Source organism: Syngnathus scovelli, chromosome 7 (genome assembly GCF_024217435.2).
Source record: "Syngnathus scovelli strain Florida chromosome 7, RoL_Ssco_1.2, whole genome shotgun sequence".
NCBI lineage: Eukaryota > Metazoa > Chordata > Actinopteri > Syngnathiformes > Syngnathidae > Syngnathus > Syngnathus scovelli.
In genome coordinates, this window is record NC_090853.1 from 9738325 (window position 1) to 9764133 (window position 25809).

Genomic DNA, 25809 nt, shown 5'->3' on the forward strand with positions numbered 1-25809 from the left:
GAACACATCCGAACGCTCCCTAAATAGTTTAGTGTAAGGTCGATTCACATTTAGTTTGATTGCGTTTTATTTATTATACAACTCTGAAATTAATTTTACATTTTGTCATTTGAAGTAATATGCAACTCAGCACAAGATAATTATGATTTGAAAAAAAAAAACGTCTTGACCGTACTCAGAGGTTTTGGACACCGCTATAAAATAAAACAAAGGGGAAACGTTTAAAATTGATGTCTGTGCACTGCCAAAAACATTTTTTCCCCAACATTTTATCCATTCTATTCAAGTAGAGTATGACTCAATGATGAGCGTAATTATTTTTGTAAAGTTGCGGTAGTTTGGCGTATTTCTACAGGGAAAAACGTCAACATATTAAATACGGTACACGATTATTTTGTGAAAATACACTACAGCTATTACTAATGTTACTAAAACCATGAATTCATTGTTATTACAGCGTCACTAATTATTTAAACAACCATTATTATTCTTGATCTCTTAATTTGATTTTTACTGGTGTTTTAACAATTAATTCAACGGAAAGATATAATTAAAAGTTTAAGCTTAACATTTACACGGTTTGAATGGTTTTCTGATTCTGTTAATAAAAATAACGCCGTGACTTAACAGGGTTTCTTATTTTAAAGGTAAAAAAAAAAAAAAGAAATCATATGTTCTCTAAAGAAAACTACTGCAGGCATAATACAGACTGGCGGTCACTCCATTAGGGACAGCTGCACAATGTAATCATGCACACAAAATAATGGCAAAACACAATAAATATTTTAAGTACTTATGATTTTTTTAATGCTTCTATATTGAATATTGTGAGACTATTGTACCACTGTACCTAATGATGTGGCCAGTAAGTGTCTAATTCAAGTGCAACAGTTCTCTAGGTCCAATTGAACTATGGAATAAAGCTATAAACACACACAAAAAAAAAACACGTTTTGTCAAAAGGAACAAAAAAGACCTCTGACAAGATAAAAGTGTTGTGCTTGATACAGTTTAGTTTAATTTGATTTATGAATTGTGTAGGTGCACCAGATTTTTATGACCCGTAAATACCGGTAATAATTTCACTACATTTGTCTATCAGCTATCAGGAAGAACACTCATCACGGTATTCAAACTTAATTTATTGGAAGCTGATTGTTGAAGGTTGGGTATGTGATGTTTGTTATTGCAATGTTGGGGAATTTAAGTGGGACCCAGTAGCTAGCAGGCTGCCTAATTTGGCTGCTTCGGAGCAGGAGACGCCAGCAAGATCAAGCAATTAAAGCAGCTAATACCACCACGTGTCACAACAATAACAATAATAAAGGCTTTCCGCCTAGCACCCTGCAGAGGATAGAATTGATTAGATCCCACAGAAGCGTGTAAATGCACCTTTCTTGCCACATGAGGCCGACGCTTTAATTGTTCCCGTATACAACCAGGTGGCGTTTAAGCACTTTCGGAAGGCTAGATTATGACCTTAGCGTATTTAGCTATGGGATATGATCATCACTTTGTTGCCGAGACACCTGGGCAGGGATGCAAAAACAACGCTAGAAACATTAGATCCATCAGATCAAAGCGGTTCCTATTCCAAGAGGATTGTACCAGAATAGCTGGTCTGCATCCACATTGTGGTAACAAGAAACACCTCCACGTAATTGCACGTAGCGGAGTGAAGAGAGTGGGTGACAAATCCACATCAAGCCTTGAAAACATCCTAAATAGAAAGGTCACATGTAGAAGCTGATCATGTGGCTGGGATACATTTACCGTGGTAATTGGCTTCATTCAAAGGATATGCGTGGCGCCACCTGTAGATTACTTCCTAACCCACAGCACAAGCATATTAGTTACACAGTGGGCCATTTATAGGTGCACATAAGGCCACGCGTTCCACGCAGCCCCAGTGTACAATAGTTTGTGCAATGATGAAAGAGAACACAAATGTTAAGCCAAACAATGTTTGTATTTATGATCACTTTAAAACATTATGAGTTTGTCTTACAAAAACAAGGTTAAAAAATGAAAAGGAACATAATTAGTGAGCTCACATTGCATTATAAATCGTGCTGGTGGATTTTGTTTTTGGAATTTACATTAATACTGTACATATACTTCGAGCACCGTTTTTTTTTTCCCAAATACAAAAGGGTGAGCTATGACCTTTTCTATCAACTTAAACAAGATTCACATTTCTGTTATTGGCCAGATGTGATCTGTGAGCTAAGTCACATGAAATTTAAAAATATTATAAAAGTAGACAAAACAAAAGATTAAGATTTTTTTTGTTCAGTTGATGTACAAAACAACCTGAGCATATACTAATATCATCTGCATAATCATAAATAAGTCTCTTTCCCTTACATCAGTAGCGTCTCCACCTACTATCTTGATGACCGCGGTTACCGCTCACGTCATCGTAGTGCCTGCTGCCTCCCCTGCCATCGTGGTGACGGCCGCCGCCCCCCCAAGCGTTCTGTTGGTGATAGTCGTTCCTGTTGTATTGCTGCTGCTGTCTGTGGGAGTCATCAGCATTGCGCTGATTTCTTCTGCAGCTGTTAGTTGAGGCTGAATGTGTAGGGTCGGGGGCGCTGTCACGCTGCCTGAAGCTGCCTGCGCCCCCTGCAGACGGATGCCATGGCATCTTGCAGTAATTGGGCGACTGCTGATACATCATGTTCATCTAGGAATGGAGAAGAAAAATGAACATATTTTTGATTGAGGAGGGCATCAACTAAATTCAGGCTGTGCTTCATCATTATAGTCTTGAAAATAAAGGTTTACCATGGCGTGCTTCTGCAGACTATCAGGGGATGAATAAGATCTTGGAGGAGTGTATTGAGGAGATGAGAACTGCTGAGGCACCCTGTAAAAGAAACATCATGAAATATTCAGCCCCTTATCAAGCAGACAAAAATGTGACATGAACCGGTGTCAGCGGCGTGAACTAAACCACTTGTCCAAGGGTGGCCTCACCTCAATCCGTGGGGATTAGGAGTACTAGAAGGACTGGCGCTCCCACTACTGTTGCTGTGGGTGCTGCCTAATTGGGGTATAAAAAAAAATTGCCATTAGTTGCATTTAGAATCTTACCAAATAGACATGCTACTGTAAATACAGTACTATATTTTTACACATACTTTTAAATAGTAATTCAAGGTAGAGTGGTACCTTGATTTACAACTATAGGGCTGTCATCATAGGACATTTTCAATTTATTGGATAACATTTTAATTTGCAGCTGTAGCTTTTTACAAGTGGTCTCATTTCCTATACTGTTGTCATAGCCTTCTTTTAAGGGAATTTCCTTAATTCTGGGGCAAGCACGAGTCGTAAACAAGGCATTCTTAGTTCATGTGCCCAGTAGTGCTGAAAGCACTAAATACTATTTTAACACTATTAATATTTGGTATTTCACTCGACACTTGAGTTAATTGACACAGAGTTCATGTTGCGGAGTTCATTGCACGCAGGAAGTAAATAGCATGCATAGCTGGCAAAACGTTATTCTAAGAGAACTGCATCCATGTAAATCCTCTCAAATTCCGATTAAGAGGCATTTTCTTAAAATATATCTATGTTGCGGTTCATATTAACGCTTCAGGTGCAACGAAAATGTCATTTCCTAACTCAATTTCTGCATGGCTGATGGAATATCTGATAATACGTCGATGAATGTTTTTTATGTTAGACACATTTCTATTCTAGGAAGATCACAGACTAAGCTTAAAGGAAGGGACCCCCCCCCCCCTCCCCTTCAGAAGGTTTAATTTACGTCACACAAAACAAGTAACTTTTTATTTCGAATGAGTTCAAGACACGATAGAAACTCGAGACACGGTTACCACTTCATCTGCTTGGTGGCTGGATGCTGTAATGCTTCCAATGCAACTTGAACTGGAGAATTACCAGCGTAATTTGTGTGTGGGGAAAAAAACAAACGACTTTTGCGCAAACGTAACATACCTGAACGGAATTGCACATGGATCGTTCTACCAAACAGCGACGTTCCGTTTAGAAGCTGCAAGGCATACGGCACCGACTCCTCATGTTTGTACACGGCAAAGCCAAACGTTTTCTGTTTGCCATCGCCGTCTTTTGGAATTTTGGTTTTGATGAGAGGTCCTGCCTGCTGAGAGAGTTTTGTTAAAGTTGTGGCTAAAGAGCTGCTGCTAGCATGTTTTGCTTGTCGCCGCTAACATGTTTTGCTAGCCGAAGCTAGCATGTTTTGGTAGCTGATGCTAGGATGTTTGCTAGCCGGTGCTAGCATGTTTTGCTAGCTGATACTAGCATGTTTGGGTAACATACTTTAAATGGTAAACATGATTCTCAATTGCTCGGATTGCACTCTTAAATTTTAACTTTGAAAGCGAAGTATTTTTTCAGCGAAGGCATTTATCGTTAACAGTGTCATTTGAGGACTTCTTTCGATCGGCAGGATGGTGCAAGGCAGCCAGAACTCGCAAGGGATTAGCAAAAGCCGTCTTGCAAGTAAAACATCACCTGTAAGAAAAGCTCGAATAGAAGCTCCTCCGTCACTCGTGTATCCAAATTCCTTATAAAAAGCGTCCGGTCAGCTTCGTCTTCGATCCCCATCGTAATGTATCTAATTTGGCCCTACTACGGGAGAGGCTAACAAACACTAGTTTATCAAAAGCTGTGATACAAACGAAACTAGGCCTGTGACGTCATGTTCAAAGGGGACCTTTGGCACCGTCTTTCTCGCTCTAAGATAATAGCGTAATTGTTTCTATAAGTGCGCACTACTGCCATCTGCTGTTTCGGATGATCAATGCGATGCTTGACACAACTACTTCATTAAAAATGTATTGCCAATTGTTTTTGAGAATCTTTTTTAACAACTAAATATAGGGTTGTTCCACACTCACACCACCAGATTTTAGAATGTTTCCCAGTTCATATCATTGATTTTTTGGGGAGTTTTATTTGATATATTCCTCATTATTTTGGCAAAAATAATGTTAAAATGTTGGTCCTTTCTATTGCCACTGTCTAGGGTTGTTGTAAATAGAGAGGGGATACTATTAATAAAATATTACTAACAACAAAATATAGCAAATTAAATGTTAAAATCATACAACTCTAGGAGTTTTAATGATTGGAAACACATTTTTTGGGGAGGGGGCGAAGAAGAAAACAAGTTAGATAATTCTCACGTTTGTCAAACTTTCAGAATATTTTGTTCTGTGTTGAGTGAATGTGTCCAGGCCATTTTAAGTAAGTGAAAAGTTTGCAACTTTAATATGGGTCCAGACTGGGATTTTGGGAGTGGGGTCTGTTCCATTCTCAAGAGCTCCTCAATAGTAGTCAAGGAGTAGATTGGCATCACTCTATTGCCTACATTTGAACCTTGATATATTGAAGATTTTAACAAGATTAACAAGGTTTTATTTCCATTTGCACATTGATGAGTGTTCCATGTGTTACCCCCCCCCCCCCCTCCCTTCCCAGCTTTTTAAACACTGTCTGATTTTATTAGTGACTCAAATGCCTGGAACCAAGTGATCCTGGTATTTGTGACATCACTTACAGTGGAGGTCAACCAAGTGGCATGAGAGGCTTAGCTTCCACCGTAATTAGATGAGGTTTGGTGTCTCTACTTTTTTTTTCTTTAATCCTTTCAAAGTATAATGAATTTCTTCTTCACGCCTCAGGGACTGCACTGATTTTGGCACGATGAAGCTCAAGTAAGAGAGCTACGGGTTGTATATTGACTGCATTTTTAACAATTTAAGCCTAATTGATGAATTATGCAATCTGGCTGCAAGCTGTTGCCTTCTTGATTTAATATATTTGAAGCCTTTTTGACAAAGTGACTCACACTATTATGTTTTTGCCATCCATCCAGAGGTAATTAAAGTGCAATTAAGTACAACTTTTGTTGCGTAATTGCCGCTGTTGATTATTTTTTATTTAAACATTGTTTAATGAAGGTAGGTCAATTGAGAAGCAGAGATAAAACAATTACAATAAAATTACAATTGAAAACTACAAAATAACAATTGCAATAAAATTAATAAAAACACATGAAAAAAAGAAAAACAATCCAACACTATATCTTACAGAAACCATTAGAAACAAATAAAATACACACGTATGGTGTGTTGATACTTTCTCTGCAAAATATTAAAACAGCTGCAAAGGTGCAGTAGAATCTGTTGAAAAAGCATAAAAACGCAACACATTCAAGCAAATTTACTACGTTATATATCAGGACATTAAGCATAGTACGTTAACAGTAGAGGGCAGCATTGATCCAATGATGTTGACAGAATGTGGGGTCTTTAGGTGTCAGTTGGTATATACAGAAAGGCAAGAGGATCTTCTAAATTATATCATAGGTATAATAATGAGTTGCTAATTACATTTGGAGAAATACCATACTGTTAGTTACTACTACTGATGATGATGATAATAATAATAATTATAATTAATCTATTCTTTATATACCTCTTATCCTCATTAGAGCCAAAAATTTCTCCTATTGCATGTATCTAAGCGCAAGGGATTGATTTGCAGTATGACTGCATGTCTCTACACTCCTGAAAATTGGACTGGAAGTGTGTTTTCTACTTTACCATCCTATTTATTTACATAATATATGTATCTAATTATCCATTAAGGTAAACTATGAATTATACATGTGTGTCAAAATAGAATGGCCTGAACTTAATTTAGAATATTGACAAGCATGGAATATTGTTTAATTAGTGGAAAGAAGCAATGGTCAAGCAGAACAACGTTGTACTAAAGACAATGGAGCTTAACTGTGGCGTGCGTTTTAGCATCGTTAAAACCCATGCACATTTATTTCTGTTTTTATAACTTATCATGTAAGCTTCTGATTTGAATTCGGCCTCATTTTTTTAATTAATAGTGATTTTAAAAAAATGGAGGCAGTAGTCTTTCACGACATGAAAGGAGGAAAGCCTAGAAATAAACCCATGTCAGATCCGTGTGTAATGCCATGACTTCACATTATGAAGTAAATAGGTTACACTGACAGATACCCACTTACATGCACACGCACACACAAATTCACTCCGAGCAATTCCACTTCTGACTTCTGGCCTGGAGCATTTGGTAAGCCTCTGAAATGATTGACTGGTGCCCAGACACTTCCTTCTCCTTGACCGGCACCCACCCTTGCTGGTGGCTCCCATTTACAAGCCTGTCCTCGCTGTTCTTCTTTTCTGTTCGGTAATTATATGTCCATTTTTGTCTCCTGCATACAACACAAAATGCTTGATGGTCAAGGGGTGGGAGGTATTTATTACATTTTTGGTTACTGCTAAGCCAGAAAAAACAAGTCAGTGTTTATGATAATTCTTTAATTTGTTTTTTATCTTTCACTTTTTTGAGATTCTTCCATGCCACTTCAACAATCACCAGGTGCATGTATCTTTTTTAGCTTTATTAACCAGTTGTTTTATTTTTTTACTCTTCTTGGTGATACTTGTCATTTTAAGAAAGGGTTTAAGAAAAAGCAAATCAATGTGTTCTTTGCAGCCCAATGTTGAACAGAGATTAAAAAAATACAACTGGTTCATGAAGTAAATTTGTAGCTTTTATTTTCATGTTAGCATGACTATTATGATTGTTCCATACACCATAGGATCATAAAGAAAGTTCTTTATATCACTTTCACTACATTCATGAGTAGAGCTTCATCTGTCCTGCTCCTGCATCTCTCTCTCTCTCTCTCTCTCTCTCTCTCTCTCTCTCTCTCTCTCTCTCTCTCTCTCTCTCTCTCTCTCTCTCTCTCTCTCTCTCGTCTCTCTCTGCAATATATTTACAGCAATTGTCCATGTGGCTATATCATCCACTCATGTGTGCTTGTTATCTCAATCTCAGGGATGCTTGTTGCTGCTACGCTGACACACAGTGACTAGCACTGCTCTCACATCTTGGATCGGCTTCCTTTCTCCACACATTAAAGGGAGAAATCTGCCCTGTTTCTACAGTGCTGCAGTGCTGAACAGCAGTATCCAAAAGAGAGACAGGGAGGAGTTCATGGCATCGTTCCACACTCACACACACATACACGTAATACACAAAAGACTATGTCAGCATCCAAATCTCCTTTTGCTTCTCTGAGTTAATGCAAGACACCCCCACCCCCACATTCTTCACTGCATGCATGGTGACAAATATTAGCTTAAGGGGAGTGCAATAAAAGTGTCCTCACACCACTTCGCCTATTACCTTGACCCTTTCAAGTGCATCGAGAAGTGGGGTGTCAGCAAATCTTAGATGACCATGCTCATCCCTGATTCATTTCCAGTAAGGAACAGAATATGGAAGTTGTTTCATAGCTACGGAAAGGAAATGGCACTTCCTGAGAACTAATTAAGAGTTTGAAACAGTATAATGCTCATCACAAAATCACTTATTGAATGTCCCTTCTGCAGTGTTTTATTGACTGCCCTCTTTCTTGTGACTGTTTTTTAAACAGCCCAAACACCTCGAGAGAAGATAATGAGCACAGTCAAAACCTCGCCTTTTTCCAGCTCGAAGAAAGTAAGCTTTGTTTCCCCCCTCCTCACTTTGTTATAATCAACAGTGGAGTGTCCCATATTCTTGCTGCTGAGCAGAACAGGCCCGCAGAGACAGCTAAGACTGCTGCTCATAACCTATAACTCAGAGCTCAACCCCAGAAAAAGAACACACTTCCCTTTGAAGCTTTTCATCACTATGGTAATCAGCTGATCACAGGATGTTGTGCCAATTCCTCCAGATGCAAATATTAGATTCACATGCAAAGTCTCTATATTGGAACCCTCTTTACTAACTGGGAAGTCCAGTTCAAGCTTACAATCTAGCCACTGTCAGTGAAAAAAATATTGGGAGACATCTGTCGCGACTACATTGCCAAACAGTAAAACTGATGCAAATTGTGTGAGTTCATGGCTGTGATGGAATATGCAAAACTGGGCAGTTAAAAAAAAAAAATCAGACTGAAGAGGTGTGCACATGATGTTCAGATTGAATTCCAGCATCTTTCTTCTTCACTTCCAGTCAAAAAAGGCCTGAGGTCGGATGTCCATGAAGAATTATGCTGAGTGATTATATTGTGGTGTGGTGTGTCTGGTGTGATGTGTGTAGTCAGTCCAACTGACATATGGACTTTGTGACTGCAACATGAAACAGAAATTTAACCAATTAAGAAGTAATAGTGTTTAATGTTTGTAGACTATGTTTTCTAAGTCAAAATGACAATTGATTCAATCAAAGCTGTCATCATTTATGATGGAATTCTCTGACAATCAATGTTTAAAAGTAATAATCTAACATTACATCTCAGTGAAATAGTCAAATTTCAACTTCTTGAGAAATTCAAATATTTTTATTGAAAAGCACTGTAAGACTACAATAAGCTCTCGGAGAGTTTATGAATTTTATCGTTCTTCTTTACGTAAGTGTCCATACATTTCTCCATCCATTCTTCTCAGTTGACTACCATGTGCAAGGATATTTTAGGTGGTAGGAGCTAACATATTAACAGAGGATTCACGACCAAATTTCACAGTTCATGTCCTCTATTTATGGGGTGGATCGGTGTTGCCCTGTTTAGCACGTCCGCCTCACAGTTAGGAGGGTGCGGGGTTCAATTCCACCTCCGGCCCTTCCTGTGTGGAGCTTGCATGTTCTCTCCGTGCCCGCGTGGGTTTTCTCCGGGCACTCCGGTTTCCTCCCACTTCCCAAAAAAACATGCTTGAGCGCTCCAATTTGCCCCGAGGTGTGAGTGCGGATGGTTGTTTGTCTCTGCGTGCCCTGCGATTGGTTGGCAACTGGTCCAGGTTGTCCCCCGCCTATTGCCCGATGACAGCTGGGATAGGCTCCAGCACGCCTGCAACCCCCGTGGGGATAAAGCGATACAGAAAATGGATGGATGCATGGATATATTGTCTATGTGCAGTATTTCTCTGTTGAATTATAAATTTATCTCTTTGTCCCACTTTCGTACATGGTCTCTGACAGTAGAAACTTTCGTGTCATTGGTTGTACTCTAAAGTCAAAGTGAGTGAAAGGACGACCGAAATTTGTAGTCATTCGAGTGATGTGTGGCCTAATCTCACCAAGATATTTTCTTGAGATGACAAATAAACTGTTATTTAACATGACATTTCATTTTCTTCTAGCATACTACGTTACAGTTGGCTTTATAAGTGTGAACTTCCGATTCCATCAAAAAGAGAGCTTGTATCAACATGCCTATACCAGCTACTTTACACTGTACCTGACGACATCATATTCCATCAGTCCTTCAAACATTTATTGCCAGGATGTCTACAAAAATTTGACTGACAGACGTTGAAGCCCAATGAAATATTCATTTCATATTCCCTGTCTGGTCATCTACATGTGGGAAGGAAGGTCCCTGTCACAACGGCTGCAAAAAGTTGAGGGTCATACATTATACAGTAGATACTGTTGATGGAATACTGAGCAGAAGGGATATTGATAGTATTGACGTGATGGAGTGAGGACAAATGACGTGAAAGTCACATTGAAACGCTGACGGCTGGGTTATCAAATACCATCGTTCATTCACTGTTATCATTATGAGGGAAAAAAAAAGAAGAAAAGAATTACATTTTCATGCTTATCATAATTCATATTGATATGGTTAATAAAAACATTGCGCTCTAACAGCAACTTATGCAGAGGTGTGAGAAAAGGTAATAAATTAGCAAATTCCCACCGTGTTTTCCCACAGCACTATAACTACACTTGGATGATTCACCAAGGTTACTTTGATGTTTGATGCTTTCTATTTAAAATGTCTCAGAAAGTAAATAAATTATGTACATGAGCCTGTGTGGCATGCCTGCAGCACAAGAGAAAATTGCTGTTGCTTGTAATTATGCAGGAATATATACATAGGAGTTGGACAAGCGATGGCCGTATTCCATAAATTACATCAGCGTGTAAAGTGTGTGGTTGTGATAACAACACATGCTTCCACTTTATGGCACTGCATTCTGTTCTTACAACCAGGGTATGTATTGCGGGCAGATCGTATTGTAGGAACATATGCAAAAACGTGGAAAGAGAGTCATAAAATACAGCATGAGTGTATATCAGCAGTGAAAAACGACAAACATACAAATGCCAGACAGAGAATGAAAACGAGAAGATTTTAATGATGGACTAATCCCAAATCGATTCTCGTTCTTCAGTATTCATTAGACTGGGCAAGAGCGTGTCAAACGCAGCGTTTGATTGAAATGCTGTGCCCCACTCCAGCAAAAGTCGAAAGATAAGCATTTTTTTTATAATGATGTATGACTTTGTTAATAGAAGCCATCTGAAGAAGCTTCAAAAGGTTTGAGTGATTCTCATTCTAGGAATATTGCTTTTCTGGTTTGTCTTTTTTTTCCCCTTTCACTGTTTTAATTCCATTATATGCTGCACAAAGATAAGCACAAGGTTTGGAAGGTCCAAGACCAACAACAAGGAAATCAATATTATCTTTTCCCACACAGGAGCACCGTGAAGGAAACAACAATCAACAAGATCACTAATCACCCTTTTGTAATTGATACTTTTAAAATAAAATTACCTTGATAAGGATCTTAACGCCAAAACAACCTGTTAAGTGTTTTTGGAACATCTGAAATATTTACATCTGGTTGAAGACTTATGTAAATACAAAAGTTTACCAGGAAATTTATACAAAGGGTTACAACATATATGGATCACTGATCTATATTTGAATAAGAATCTTTTTTGATTAATTATGAATTAAAACTACTTAGGGTTCACCATTCAGCACCTGCGGATTCACTTTTTTTTCTTTACTCCGCATCTTGGGAAAATATTAATCAATCTTACTATAAATTCCTACGGAGTCACTGTGTAATGATAATGTTTATTCACCTGACAGTGCAAGCAGCAAGGTTTCAGTTCCCGTTGAGAAATGGCATAAATCTGAGTGTGAATGGTTGTCCAGCTCTCTAGGTGCCCTGTGACTGGTTGGTTACCAGTTTAGTGTGTAGTTAGTAGTCTATCACTAGAAGTCAGCTAGAATAAGCTCCAACACACATTATTCTGAATAAGATAAGCGGTAGGCCTATGGAGAATTGATTGATGAAAATTGCATAACATTATCTTTATTTTCTTCTCGTCTTTGATTTTTACCCCCCAGGGCGGCATTGTATGCCGCAATTCATCTTACTTAATTATTCATTTCAGTTTTACTAATGAGAATATTTTTTTTTACAATGCCTAAAGGTATACTTGTTAGGATAGTGTAGTTCATCTCTTGGTTTGATATTAAGTAGATCTTTGAGTCTGATTTGCACTAGCTAATGTCTCACTGACAAGATTAGATTTTTATTTGTTTATTGGTTTGTGAATTAGCCTTTGAAAAGGGTACCCCAGGTTTGTTTTCATTCTGAGATTTTGCAGTGCTTGATGACCACCACACAGTTGATATTATTGTTTGGTTTTAATCCACACATGAGTGGGGTGTCACTTACAGACAACTGCTATCCAGGTGGAAGGCGGTCTCCAAGTGCCCACTTCACAGATCTGTGATCTCCCTATATGATTCTCCCAGAGAGGTCTGCTTGCATCTCCTTATAATGTGGCATATTTAAAGTCAAAGAAAGAATCTGCTTCGATTAGTGGTGAATGAAGTTGGCTGTGTTCACACCCACAGTGGCACAAAACAATTTTTTCAAAAATATGCCACTCTGCACCAGCTTGCGCATGTTTCCAAAAATTGCTTAGTCCAGCCCATACCTGTGCAGATTTAGAATTCACCTGTTCATACTAGATTTGCACTGGGCATGAAAATAGAACCCACTGTTTAATTTCATGTCACTGCGCTAAATAATGCCACAAATGACGTACAAATTGTATGTATAATGTAATTCATATAATATTAAAGAAGGTTAGCCATTGACTGCTGTAAGGCACAGTTATTAGAAAGTGTGGTAGCACGGTGGTACCATTACTAGCATTAACAGGAGAAGTGAGCCAGTCTTGCTAGGAGCATTGCCCAAATCTTAATGAGTGACTCGGTGGCAGCAGTCGGTAATTGTCATTTTATCAGCAACATGCCCTCTGTGTTGTTCATATCATTAGCTTGATATCCTCTCCGAATGTGAGAGCATCATTTTCATCATCACCCCACTTATTTTCATTCATTATATGTCTGCAATAAAAGCCTGGATTGCAGCGCACTTAAGAATATCTCTTTAATGTGAATGTACTATATAAGCTACACAATTGTTAGAATTTATTCCATTTGTTTGTATGAATTGATGATGTACCCTTTATCTCCAAAATGGACTGCTACTGCATCGCCCAAGTTAAAATCTCCCATGCAGAGGTATTTTTAAAGCTGCTGCTGTTTTTTCTTGCTCTGCTCTGTCTTTCTCCAATTTCAACTCCCCAATGCATGTTCCACAGCAGAGTGGCAAGCAACCTCCTTTACTTTCCGCTCTGAAGACACGCAGGAAAGTTTTGCTCCAACAACAAGACCTCCCCAAGGATTTTCCTCTTGGGAGGAAGGCGAAGGGAAAGGACTGTCATTTTACCTGAAATGGCCGCACGCCCCCAAGCAAACGTTCAACAGCAAAGCCACAGCACAGGAAACCAATGACACATGAATAAAAAGAGAAATGGAAATGCGTCGGAACATCCATATGCACATGCTTACCCATGCATGGCCACAGAAAACAAAATCAAGGGCGCAGAAGAGATATTTTGCAAAAGCAAGAACGTTAACGATGATTCATAAGTGCAGAGGAGCAGTAGGGTAATGCCGGGTAGTAAAATAGGATAATAATTTCTTAACGTTCATCTCCACCACTTTGGAACATAGAAACACAATCATAACAATGGTGCTAATGAAATGCTAATAAAAATGTTTTTGCAGGCTCCTAAGATCAACACCTTTGGACCAGAGGTGGAGTCAGAGTTTCGCATGCATCAACATATAGCTCATACTGCAATGTTGTTGTTTTTTGGAATGTGGAGAAAAGCTAGGGTACCCCGTAAATTGAACTAGCTGAAAAATTTATGTGTGACCTCATCGTGAAGTATAACTGCATGCAGTAGCAAACTTGAATGTTAAGTTAACAAGAGTCAATGGGTTTATACAAATGGGACAAACTGTTTTGTCAGTAAGATGAAGTTTGTCTCTGCCTGTGTAGTCATTGCATTTAAAAAGTCATTTCTATTCAGCCCCAGGTTGCCAAATTAAGTAGAAATTAACCCACCCGGTCGTGCACAAACAAATCTCCCAATGAGATGAGAACGTCAATCAGACTCATTAAGAACTACTTCTGAGTAAGCGCTGCAAGACTGAATAAGCGAAAGTATGAAGGTGGTAGGATTCTTTCTCATCATTTCTCTCTAGCCCCCATAACTCATCCTTATCCAATTATGATAAAGTCTGCAGCCTAGATTATAAGCAATTTTTTTTTTTTTTTTTTTTGCACAGGCGGGGTAAAACTCATTCTGAAAGACATATCATACAATGAATGAGAGGGAGATTTCATTTGAGCTTCACCAGGGCATATCCTTTTAATTAATGGGCCTTGCTTGAGTGAGAGATGGGTGTGGGTATTTAAAATGTTAAATGGTTTTTCTGATTCCTTACTTTGCACACTCACAGCAGTGCTGACACACACAGTCAGTGGATGTGTATGCATGCCCTCATTAATTTAGCCTTTGCGGGGATTCAAGTGTGAAGGTAGCATGTGTGCAAGACCGAGTTGTGACAGAACTGTAACAATAGACTGATGATTAATATCAACTGGAATCTGGTATAATCCCATTTTTGAATGTTTTTCCAACACGCTTGCCAGGTAAACTTGCACAATCTAAAGCGATCCAAAGCAAGAGCTGTAACTAAATGTCTTTCATTACAGAGATATAAATGTTCATTTTCGGTCAGTGTAGAGCCAGAGCAGGGCAAGCAACCAGGCAATTGCCTAGGGCCCCAATCTGAGGTGGGCTCCAAGATAGGCGCTGCTTTAGACTCTGCAACCAGAATGTTACTCCCCCTGCTTATTGTCCCTTACTAGCTGTAGCCTCGAGAAGGCCTCATGAGATGGCGGCTATTGGACTGGAACCATAGTCAGCATAGGTAGTATATAAAGATTCAGCAATCACCTTATTGGGTACCCCATGTAGCACAGGTAAAAAAATTTCCCCCCAAAAAATGGCATTTGAAAAGAGCTGTTTTCCACTGTATATTATGATGTTTTCTTTTATAAGCTTTCAGTGTTGGTAATTAAATATTTTATTTTCTAATATAGCAATTATTCAATGAAATACATCATTGCTTATCCACAGTCCAGTTTTCTTTTAGGACCTTGTTGTCTGGGGCCCTCAAGGGGTCTAGAAACATCCCTGCGCACAGCAGTATTCATAAAATTATATTTGGTATTGTAGTTTTATATTGTGTAAAACTGTACCGTCACATTGTGATTTGTGACTGGTGAGAAGATGTTCATTTAACTATGCATTATTAAAAACTAATCTTTGAATCATGACATTAGAATAGCCTATAGAAGAATGCTTTAGTCATATATTCCGACATATTCCTGGAGGAAAAAAATGCAGGCGTGTTAACATCGCCACAGTGACATTTTATTCCTATTATTACACGCAGTCGTTCATGTCTAAACACGGTAAAATGGAAAAGGAATTCACTTGGGGTTATGTTTCTCGAAATAATGCAGATGTTCCCATTATCAGCCATTTGATTAATATAGATGATAAGGTGGCAAATTAAAGTAAATTACTGCAATAAACCAAATTCAATACATGACGAAAGAATAATTTAACATCCCTTGTGTGGAGAAATAGACTTAGGTAAATTGAATAGAAAGATGCAGAGCTTTTTTGGCAGCTTTATTCCCTTTGCCAATTTATAGGGACACCTAGATATCACCATGGCAGTATAATACAACATCGCCACAATAAATTAATATTTTATTATAACACTCAGGGCTTGTGTGATCCCTTTTGTGAGTCACTGATTCATTCATTTGTAATGAATGACGCTTTTGCATCTCTGAGAATTGCTACGTCCACATTGGTAGATGGATAGGTACACAGATAGTTACCCATCCATCAGTTTTCTGTACTGCTTGCCCTTATTATATAATCCTGGGAATGCTGGAAGCAGTGCACAGTCAATCGTAAGACACATAAAGTTACAACCATTCCAAATGATACTTGGCTAATTGAGACCACAATTTACCCTCCAAGATTGTTTTTAACTTAAAATTGTCTTCACAGTAAAGTGAGAAAGGTTTATTTTGTTCTATTATTTCTTAGAGTAAAAATGCTAATAAAGATACAAACAAATCCAGGATTATGTTCAACCTGAAAGGTTAGTGTCATGATCCTGGTCTGGTTCTTATTTTGCTGTACTCCAAATTAGTGGTTCAGAAAATGGACGGTTGGATATAGTCGTGTTTATCTTTGTGTTTTCTGTGACTTTGTGTTCACCCAGAACAGGCGGCTACAGGTGAGCTGCGCCAGATCGCATGCAGCTGTTTTGGATTCTTCTCACCACAGTTTAAAGGCTTAGGGCTTATTTTTGTAGACACTTGGCATTAAAACGGGCACATGTTGTCTTTTGTGCCACAGCAAGCCTAGTTTACGTTTTTTTGAGAATTTGGCAGATCGCGTCACGCATCACTGGACATTCTAGAGGCCGGAGCTGGTGCACCCCCTGACACACAATTAATGGGGGTAAAATTAATGGGTGGCCTTCCAAGCGCATATTAACAGCGGCCAACTTTACATACGCAAATGGAGAATTTTCTTTATCAGTGATTTTCATTTGTATTTTGTATTTTGTCTCTGCTCTACCTTTTTGTTATTCAAACGTAGTTGCCTGGAGACTTTTGCTCTCTACTTTTAGGCTGATGTGGGATTTGGACTTCTGAGTTAAGGGCACCTTATCGACTGTATATGCATTTGAATTCTCATTCCTGACCACACATCACAATTACTCTGTAAAGAAAATTTCAAAATAAAAATCTGTAATTGTAATTTTCAGTGTAGTTTATACTAGTTTAAGGTTGTGGACATCAGACATGAATAATTTGAATTTCAATCATGGTGTGAATAGCCTTGAGTATTTTTATATAATGACTATAAACTGAGTATCAAAAACATTGATTAGGAAAATATTTGAAGGAACTAACAAAATCTGCAACAATGGTCTCATGAGAAGCATTTAGCAATTTCAACAGCTGTCTAATTTCAGGGGGAAAAAAGTTATAAAATGACCATAAGTGTAACTGACTTAAACCTGGAAAACTAAAAAGAACAGAGAGGACCAATGAAAAATCCTAGGCACATTGCAGATTGTTTACCCTCTCGACCTGCTCGGTCCATTCCTCCCCAGTGCGCTCCACATTGCTCACCCTACCCTGCCCACCTCCTCCTCTCCCTCATGAAAATCAAGGGTCCCTTGGGCTACCATTTGTGAAATCATCTCTGCCCTCACAGCTCTGCTCAACTGTCACATCGCATCTCGCACACCCAGACAGTCAGTGCTAACAGTGTTGGGCTTTTTTCATACTTCATAGAGCCAACATCTACCTCCCATTGTGCACACATGCAACCTGCTCGTTGCATATTCTGACATCAACCACTGGCAGTTTCGATCTTTTTTATAGGAGGATCACAAAGGCATTAAACCTCAATATTATCTACTGAGCATATCACTCTTCTCTATTGCAAGTATACGTACTTAATCTGTCCTTTGACATTAGTGTAATTCATAATGGTCAATCTCATCTTGAATGTAAAATCCTATTTATATTTATATTTTTGACTAGTAAGTCATAAATATATTAAAATCCAATTTTCATGACAAACCACAGAAAGCGAGAGAAGCTCTGAAACATTTCATCATAAACCTTGGGGATCTGTGTTTTTTAATGGAAGATAAAATTTAGGGCAGGATACAGAAGAATGAGCCCAGCTCAGGGAAAAAGAGCTGGCCAAATGCATTGTGCGAGTGCAGTGCAGGGACAAGAGGCCTGGTGGGATAAGACCAAGTGGAAGATGACAAATAGAGAATGTTGGGGGGGAAATAACAATAGAACAAATGAGGAGAGAGGAGAAACTTCCAAAATTGTTTTTTTGGCATTCTTCAATCTGACAACTGAAATCTCAGGTATGAAACAGGTTTGTTGTTGTTTACTACAAGTGAAGAATGACTTTTGGCAGATAAATGCCCATTACAGAAGCAGACAGACAACACACTATGACAGAAGGATGGAGGGACTTCAAATGCAAGCTGTGGGCTGGAGTCTGTCAAATCAATAACACCTCAGTGTGCACCTCTGCCATCTCCACTCCATTGAGTGCATGCATGAAAGCCCTCTTCACACACAGCAAAATAAACTTCAGCCAAAGTTAAGTGACACTTCATTAGGTACGCTTGCAAATGCAAGAATATAAACATCTTTTTTAAATCTCACCCTAATGTTTCATTATTATTATTATGATTATTATGATTATTATGATTATGATTATTACTATTATTATCCATCCATCCATCCATCCATCCATCCATCCATCCATCCATCCATCCATCCATCCATCCATCCATCCATCCATCCATCCATCCATTTTCTGAACCGCTTAGTCCCCACGGGGGTCACGGGCGTGCTGGAGCCTATACCAGCCGTCATCGGGCAGTAGGCGGGGGACACCCTGAACTGGTTGCCAGCCAATCGCAGGGCACACAGAGACAGACAACCAATCTCACTCACACTCACGCCTAGGGACAATTTGGAGTCTTCAATCGGCCTACCAAGCATGTTTTTGGAATGTGGGAGGAAACCGGAGTGCCCGGAGAAAACCCACGCGGGCCCGGGGAGAACATGCAAACTCCACACAGGAGGTGGAATCGAACCCGCACCCTCCTAACTGTGAGGCGGACGTGCTACCCAGTGCGCCACCGAGCCGCCACTATTATTATTATTATTATTATTATTATTATTATTCCTATCACACATGGACACACACGCACACACGCACACACACACACACACACACACACACACACACACACACACACACACACACACACACACACACTTGACATTCTGCTACGCATCTTCTGCAGATTACGAGTCATCCGAGGAGAAAGCTCGATGCGTGTCGGGGAACTTTTGAGCGTTGTAGTCGGGATCTCCGAGCACTCGCGCTTAGATGTCCTTCTTGACCTGGAAGCAAAGACACAGAGCTTCTTTTGACACGTATCAATACACCTAAGTGGGGGAAGAAAAGTCAAGCATCACTATTAACAATCTTTCGATGGCTCATCCATCCCTCCTTGCCTGCGTGGCATATGCATCCTGCAAATCGGGACGCTCCAGCTCTCCCTGGAGGCTGTTTGCGGCCGTAACCGGCAGGGCTCCAGCAGAGCGAGCGGCTCGACGGACGGCGTCTGACAAGGAGAGGCGGGGTCCTTGGCCCTGCGTCATCTGAGGAGGGAAAGCGCGCTGCCATCACATACCGACCGTTCCTCTCCACTGTTCCGTAAACAGTTGGGGACATTTAGAAGAACAACCATCGGGTGAGCAGAGCAAGAGCAGTGAGTTTCCTCGCCCACTCCACCATTACAGTCAGAAAATATCAAGGCGCTTTGAATGTGGGTGGACCTTTCTCCTCTTAGCGGGCATCCCGTGTAGGTAGGCGTCAGACAGCGGCGGCTGTGCTCGGAGCTTCCTTTGAGAATGCAGATCGTGCCTGATGATTGGAACCCATTCCTGTGGAAAACATTTGCCCACGTTCAAACGTCCATGCGTCCAATTGGAATTTGCCGTTTGAGGAGACAATGTACTGTACGTCTGGTCCATCCGCAACATAAGCACACAAAACTGATGACATTGTTTTCGGAAAGTCATTTCTTCTTTGGATAAATCAATCAAGATCATTCACTTTCTTGGACATACCTCCATCCATCCATCCATCCATCCATCCATCCATCCATCCATCCATCCATCCATCCATCCATCCATCCATCCATCCATCCATCCATCCATCCATCCATCCATCCATCCATCCATCCGTAACTTACCGGTGGAAGAAACGCTGCCCACGGCTCCACCTCCCGGGTCAGCTCCGACCGTCTGGGCGGGGCCTTTTTTTTTTTTTCCCCTCCGTGTTTTATTTTGATAAATGTCAATAACAGGTGCCCTTTTTTATGACAGGTTCATCGATTGTACTGTAACGCTGTCTACAATACATGTTCACGTGGTCATATTTTTCTGTTGAATTATTTTGTACACTATTAAAAATGTTCAAATATAATTGTTTTATGGTTGATTTTTTGAATTGGGCCACAGCGAGTCATTGGATAAATGCTTGGAAAATATAATAACCGAAATCATGGACTTGAGTGGTGAAAAAAAACTAGCAAAGACAAGCTTACATCGAAGACGTCCATTTTATTGCATGTAAACTGAGGTTTTTAGAAAGCGTTAATTAAAAAAAACAAAAACAAAAAAAAACACCTGAAAAATATTGTTTACTGGTATTTGCATCCATAGAATGATTATAGATGATCTAATGCACAAGTGTGCCTTCTCTCTTATTCACGTTGTGTGCTGTCATAGATGATCGATAGACCAGAACAGATTTTTTTTCCGACATCCCCAAACGCATCTCCGTGCAGACTGAGCAAAGGTGGCACGTTCCGTTAACGTCAAAGACAATTTGATGAACTCATCGTCGAACTTCAAAAGCCACACACCTCCCACTTTGTCACACTTGGACCGTACGGCACTCGGAAGGAAGGCCAAACTAGGGGATTGCAATTGCAATTTGCCCACAGTCCCTGAAGGGAGCAGACGTCATCCTGCGAGGGTTGTTTGGACTGGCAATGGCACGCAAGACTGGATGTCACTTGTGTAAGTTAGCGCTAAGAAAGCACGATCTTATTTATACTTGAGATAACCTTACAGTATGTGTGAATACTGCACATGTTGTCAGTAGAACTAGTTGGGCCTAAGCGCCCATTTGGGGGAAATAATGCACATTTGCAATGAAAATCGGAGCTCTTACGAACAGTTGATGCCACTTGAATGACGACATCAGTTGCGTTGAAGAAATGTTGCATTTGACTTTGTATTTCACGTATAAGAGTATAATCTTCCTCACGCCATAATGTAGCGCGCGTCGATCACCTTTGTATTTCACGTATAAAAGTATAATCTTCCTCACGCCATAATGTAGCGCGCGTCAATCACCTTTGTATTTCACGTATAAGAGTATAATCTTCCTCACGCCATAATGTAGCGCGCGTCGATCACAGGAACCAACACTTTGATATTGTCACTCTACGTGATAACGTCACATGATGTATATATATATGAGAGTCGATCAATCTCCAATAGGAACTCATGGGCTTTTTCGATTTTCCTTCTCACTTTTTCTACCCCATACTGGAAGAGAAGAACAGAACACTTGTCGTTTGTTCTTGACTGGTTAATTCAATTTTAGCCGCCACTGCCGGCCGGCAATGGTAGAAAATGTCAAATGGATTTACCCATGACAATCCTTGTCATGCAATTGCTACGATGTCAAATATGAACCAAAGTGCCAATGTAATAAGAATTCAAGCGACGACAGAGCCATGAAACGGAGTCAACTCCTCGCTAACTGTCTCTCTTTTAGGTTCTCGAGGGGGACTAGAAGCGCAGCCGGCCGGAGTTTGGATCGAAACAATTTGCAGGCTCGTCGTCCATGTGACTTTGCAGCCTATTGGATTGGAGAGAAACAAGATAGAGGAGTTTCCCTGTCATCCCAACCCTGTGTATAGTCGCCATGTAAGAACAGAGGGCTCGCAAAGTGAAAGAGACAATGAAGGAGAGCAAAAGCTGGCCGTGGCATATGAAAGACTTAAGGACGGAGGTAGGTAGGCAGATGCTTTCTCTGAGATAGATACGCTCCAGGGAAAGTGGCTGAATCTCTTTCCAAACAATCCAACTTCAATGCTCGTGTTGAGTTGTGCACTTGACAGTATTACCCGTTGAATAGCTTCATGCTGCAGGGCAGGGATTCGGCAAGTCGTGTGACAACTTTCCGTTCTTCTAGTTTAGTAACGAGAATGAGCATTGAGACATGTCATCTGGGAACAAATAACAGGAGTTTTTTTTTTTTGTAATACATTGAAGCATTCTTTTACAGCTTCCAAAGAATCACGACTATACCATGTACTCCCGTGACGTTGAATTCATCAACGGACTTGTCAACACCAAGACCAGGTAGTGATTCAGCTTCCCTTAGCTTGAGACTATGATCCTATTTCTTTTCTTTTGTGACTGGCCCATCCGTCCGTCTCTTGCAGGGGACGTGCAATCTACCGACTCAGCACTTCGCTGTGGCGCCTGGTGTGTCTGTTCTATTTCACCGACGTCCGGCTGGAGGTGCTGAAACTGACCAAGCACGTGGAAGACGGGACCATTAAGGCTCGCTGGAGGCTCCGGGGCCTTCCCTTCCTGACACTGATGCTTCGCTTCTACCGCAAAGACAAATCACACCTGTACAGGTAGCCCCACCCAGACTCTTTTGGGTCCATTTGAAAGCAGCCCGTCCATATGTGTCATTCTGACTGAATGGCATCTATCTGTTCCAGGTCCTATGACGCTTTCGCCACATTCTACATAGGGCGCGATGGACTCATCCATTGTCATCAAGTTGAAAAGGTAAGAAAATAGCTGCAGATGTGGCTTGGCGGGTTAGGGCTCGGTCAGGTTTTCCAGTGTTTCTTCCTTATGATCAGTGTAACATTTGATTACACTGATCATAAGGGATTTGATATAGAGAACAATATTGATCCTGTAAATAACTTCTTTATCAACTACAATCAAACGAACTGTAAATACTATACTGTAGAGCAATTTAGCGAGAATGTAGCAACAAATAGGGCAATGTCAATTATACATTTTAATAGTAGGAGCTTGAAAGCAAACATCTCTAAGATCAAACAATGTTTAAAAGATATGAATAATCCGTTTACTGTTATTGCAATATCTGAAACCTGGTTAAAGGAAGATCAGGCTGAAAAGATTGACATAGAGGGGTATGAGAGTTATACATTAAATAGGATGGGGAAAAGATGCGGAGGGGTTGCTCTATTCATAGACAAAAACTGTAAGTGTAAGATAGTAAGAAATATGTCTCAAGCAATAGATAATCTCATGGAATGTATTACTGTTGAAATAGAAATGGAATCATCAAAAAACATTCTGGTAAGCTGTGTATACAGATGTCCAGGTTCAAGTATTGAAACTATTATCAAGAATGTATGAAAGAAAAATCAATACGAAAATGGTATATGTCTGTGGTGATTATAATATAGATCTACTGAACCCACTTCAGCTGACTCCAATAACAGAATTCATTAACACCCAATTATATATGCCGTTATCGATGACAGATCCACAGGACTGCTGTAATCTCGAGGCGTGCCTTGCGGAGATTAAACAATGGATGTCTCTCAACTTCCTTCGTCTTAACCCGGATAAAACTGAGATGTTGATAATTGGTCCTACTCGTTATCAACATTTATTTAAGGAAACCACTATAACTATAGATAACCGTACTATCACTCAGAGTGATACGGTAACTAATCTCGGGGTAATATTTGACCAAACGCTCTCCTTTCAAAAACACATTAAGAATATAACCAGGATTGCGTTTTTTCACCTTCGTAATATTGCTAAGATTCGTCCTATCCTCTCGACTGGGGATGCGGAAACTATTATACATGCGTTCGTCACGTCGCGCCTGGACTACTGTAATGTATTATTCTCTGGTCTTCCTAAATCCAGTATTAAAAGTCTACAGTTAGTGCAAAATGCCGCTGCGAGGCTGCTCTCACGGTCAAGAAAATTTGATCACATTACCCCAATATTAGCCGAATTACATTGGCTCCCGGTCCATTTAAGATGTGACTTCAAGGTTCTTCTACTAACCTATAAATCACTGCATGGCTTAGCGCCTTCATATCTCGTCGACCTAGTCGTTCCTTATGTTCCGTCTCGTAACCTTCGTTCGCAAAACGCTAGTCTTTTAGTTATACCGAGGGCCAAGAAAATGTCTGCAGGGTCTAGAGCATTCTCTATTCGGGCTCCAGAGCTTTGGAATGCCCTACCAATGGATATTAGAACTACTACCTCAGTAGAAACATTTAAGACACGTTTAAAGACACATTTCTATGAGATGGCCTTTAACTAACTTACTCCGGCCGATTTGGCCGGAGTTTGTTCTGTTTTCTCTGCCCACCTCCTCCCCGGCTGGGGAGGGGGTTAGGTGGCTCAAAAGCGGATAGCGGCTGGCTGGATTCTCGGGGACCAGTTCGGGATGGGGGAGCTGCGGCTCGGCCCCCTTGAAGACACTGCCAGGACAATCGAGGACACCTCCGACATCCATTTTTTTTCATTGATTTTCATATTATGTATTACTTGTGTACTCTCTGCATCCATTATAACCTGGTGATCCTGAAAGGGGGATCCTTCCATCTGTGGTCCCTTCTCAAGGTTTCTCATTTTCCCCTGGTAGGGGTTTTTTGAGTTTTTCCTTGCCCTTTTGGGAGCTTATGATCAGGGGATGCTTTGAGAATAATTGTCAATTTTGGCTATGTGAAGCCCTTTGAGACTGTTTGTGATTTAGGGCTATACAAATAGACTTGACTTGACTTGACTTAACTTAATGTACAGTATGAGTCTTTACCCTGCAATAACTCGTCCGACTAGAATCACATCTCACAGTGCCACTATAATTGATAATATATTTACAAATGTGATTGAAAAGAAAGTAAAAACTGGACTGATATTAAATGATTCAAGTGACCACCTGCCAGTGTTTGCGGTGATCCAGAACTGTACAAGGAAAAAAAGGTTGTTATAGCTTTTAAAATGTGAATGTTCTACAGGAGCCTGATCATTGAATCAGGTGTGTTTAACGAGGGAAACTTGGAAAACATGGAGGAATGCGGCCCTCGAGGACTGGACTTGGACACCCCTGTTGTAGGGTGACCAGATTTGGGGAGGACAGCCAATCAGGAGGTGGGGTTGAGGGCGGGTGTGGCACCATCTAGTGTCCAAGTGACGTAGGTACACCTGGAAATGGCCGTGTACCTAATGGAGTGTCTAAGTGACGTCACAGAACCAACAGCCAATCAGGAGGTGGGGGTGAGGGCGGGTGTGGCACTTTTCACTTAAACCAGGGGTGTCGACCTCCAGTCCTCTAGGGGCCGCGTTCCAATATGTTTTCCAAGTGACCCTCGTTAAGCGCACCTGCGTGAAAACTTTTAGCTCCTTTCACGTTCCGCAGGAGCTAAAAGTTTTCACGCAGGTGCACTTAACGAGGAAATCACACGGACACTCCATTAAGTACACCGCCATTTTCAAGTGTACCTAATAACAGGCCACTTTATTAGGGAAATATTTCAAAGTCAAAGTCAGCTTTATTGTCAATTTCTCCACATGCCAAAGACACACAAAGAAACTGAAATGTCGTTCCCCCCTATCCCACGGTGACAAGACATGGCTCACAACAGGGGGTAGCGAGTTCAGGGCCCTAACAGCCTGGAGAAAGAAGCTGTTGGCGAGTCTGGTGGTGCGGGAGCGCAGGCTCCTGTACCTCTTCCCAGAGGGCAGAAGGTCAAACAAAGAGTGAGCCGGGTGACTCACATCTCTGGCAATCGAGGTTGCCTTGCGGGCGAGATGGGAGGTGTAAATGTCCTTCAGGGAGGGGAGCGAAGCACCAATAATCTTACCA

At 40.5% G+C, this 25809-nt stretch overlaps 3 protein-coding genes across 7 annotated transcripts; 1 reads left to right on the plus strand and 2 right to left on the minus strand.

Annotated features, from left to right (window-relative positions):
• Positions 1–1950: 1950 nt before the first annotated feature.
• On the minus strand, positions 1951–4724 carry rbm7 (RNA binding motif protein 7). Its single transcript, XM_049726449.2, has 5 exons — positions 4507–4724; positions 3970–4132; positions 2980–3046; positions 2788–2869; positions 1951–2686 (listed from the first exon to the last, which is right to left on the minus strand). The coding sequence occupies exons 1-5, from the start codon at positions 4597–4599 to the stop codon at positions 2369–2371; spliced, it is 723 nt and encodes a 240-aa protein (XP_049582406.1). The 5' UTR covers positions 4600–4724; the 3' UTR covers positions 1951–2368.
• Positions 4725–16318: 11594 nt separating this feature from the next.
• On the minus strand, positions 16319–21380 carry LOC125972631 (large proline-rich protein BAG6). 5 transcript variants are annotated; one of them, XR_011087102.1, is made up of 5 exons: positions 21273–21380; positions 20102–21146; positions 19683–19790; positions 19359–19505; positions 16319–19244 (listed from the first exon to the last, which is right to left on the minus strand). XR_011087102.1 is itself a non-coding variant. In XM_049726454.2 (5 exons), the coding sequence occupies exons 2-5, from the start codon at positions 21140–21142 to the stop codon at positions 19227–19229; spliced, it is 324 nt and encodes a 107-aa protein (XP_049582411.1). In that variant the 5' UTR covers positions 21143–21146; positions 21273–21380; the 3' UTR covers positions 19019–19226. The 5 variants fall into 5 exon arrangements, 2 of the variants coding, with proteins under 2 accessions (XP_049582411.1, XP_068507448.1); XM_049726454.2 differs by having other exon boundaries at positions 19019–19244; positions 21092–21146; XR_011087103.1 differs by having other exon boundaries at positions 19327–19505; positions 20102–21296.
• A 29-nt stretch (positions 21381–21409) lies between these two features.
• LOC125972632 (uncharacterized protein C6orf136 homolog) lies at positions 21410–24878 on the plus strand. Its single transcript, XM_049726456.2, has 5 exons — positions 21410–21629; positions 21700–21936; positions 22213–22289; positions 22373–22573; positions 22661–24878. Exons 2-5 carry the CDS (start codon positions 21886–21888, stop codon positions 22740–22742), a joined length of 411 nt encoding a protein of 136 aa, XP_049582413.1. The 5' UTR covers positions 21410–21629; positions 21700–21885; the 3' UTR covers positions 22743–24878.
• Positions 24879–25809: the final 931 nt, after the last annotated feature.

Coding starts and splice junctions, on each gene's coding strand:
- LOC125972631 (XM_049726454.2), bottom strand. CDS start 21,142: ATGCAACATTTCTTCAACGCAACTGATGTCGTCATTCAAGTGGCATCA. Junction 19,791..21,091: donor TCATTCAAGTGGCATCAACT/GTTCGTAAGAGC, acceptor TGTTTTCCACAG/GAATGGGTTCCAATCATCAG. Junction 19,506..19,682: donor TGCCCGCTAAGAGGAGAAAG/GTCCACCCACAT, acceptor TTCCCTCCTCAG/ATGACGCAGGGCCAAGGACC.
- LOC125972632 (XM_049726456.2), top strand. CDS start 21,886: ATGAAGGAGAGCAAAAGCTGGCCGTGGCATATGAAAGACTTAAGGACG. Junction 21,937..22,212: donor TGAAAGACTTAAGGACGGAG/GTAGGTAGGCAG, acceptor ATTCTTTTACAG/CTTCCAAAGAATCACGACTA. Junction 22,290..22,372: donor CTTGTCAACACCAAGACCAG/GTAGTGATTCAG, acceptor CGTCTCTTGCAG/GGGACGTGCAATCTACCGAC.
- rbm7 (XM_049726449.2), bottom strand. CDS start 4,599: ATGGGGATCGAAGACGAAGCTGACCGGACGCTTTTTATAAGGAATTTG. Junction 4,133..4,506: donor TATTCGAGCTTTTCTTACAG/GTGATGTTTTAC, acceptor CTCTCTCAGCAG/GCAGGACCTCTCATCAAAAC. Junction 3,047..3,969: donor CCATGTGCAATTCCGTTCAG/GTATGTTACGTT, acceptor TACCCCAATTAG/GCAGCACCCACAGCAACAGT.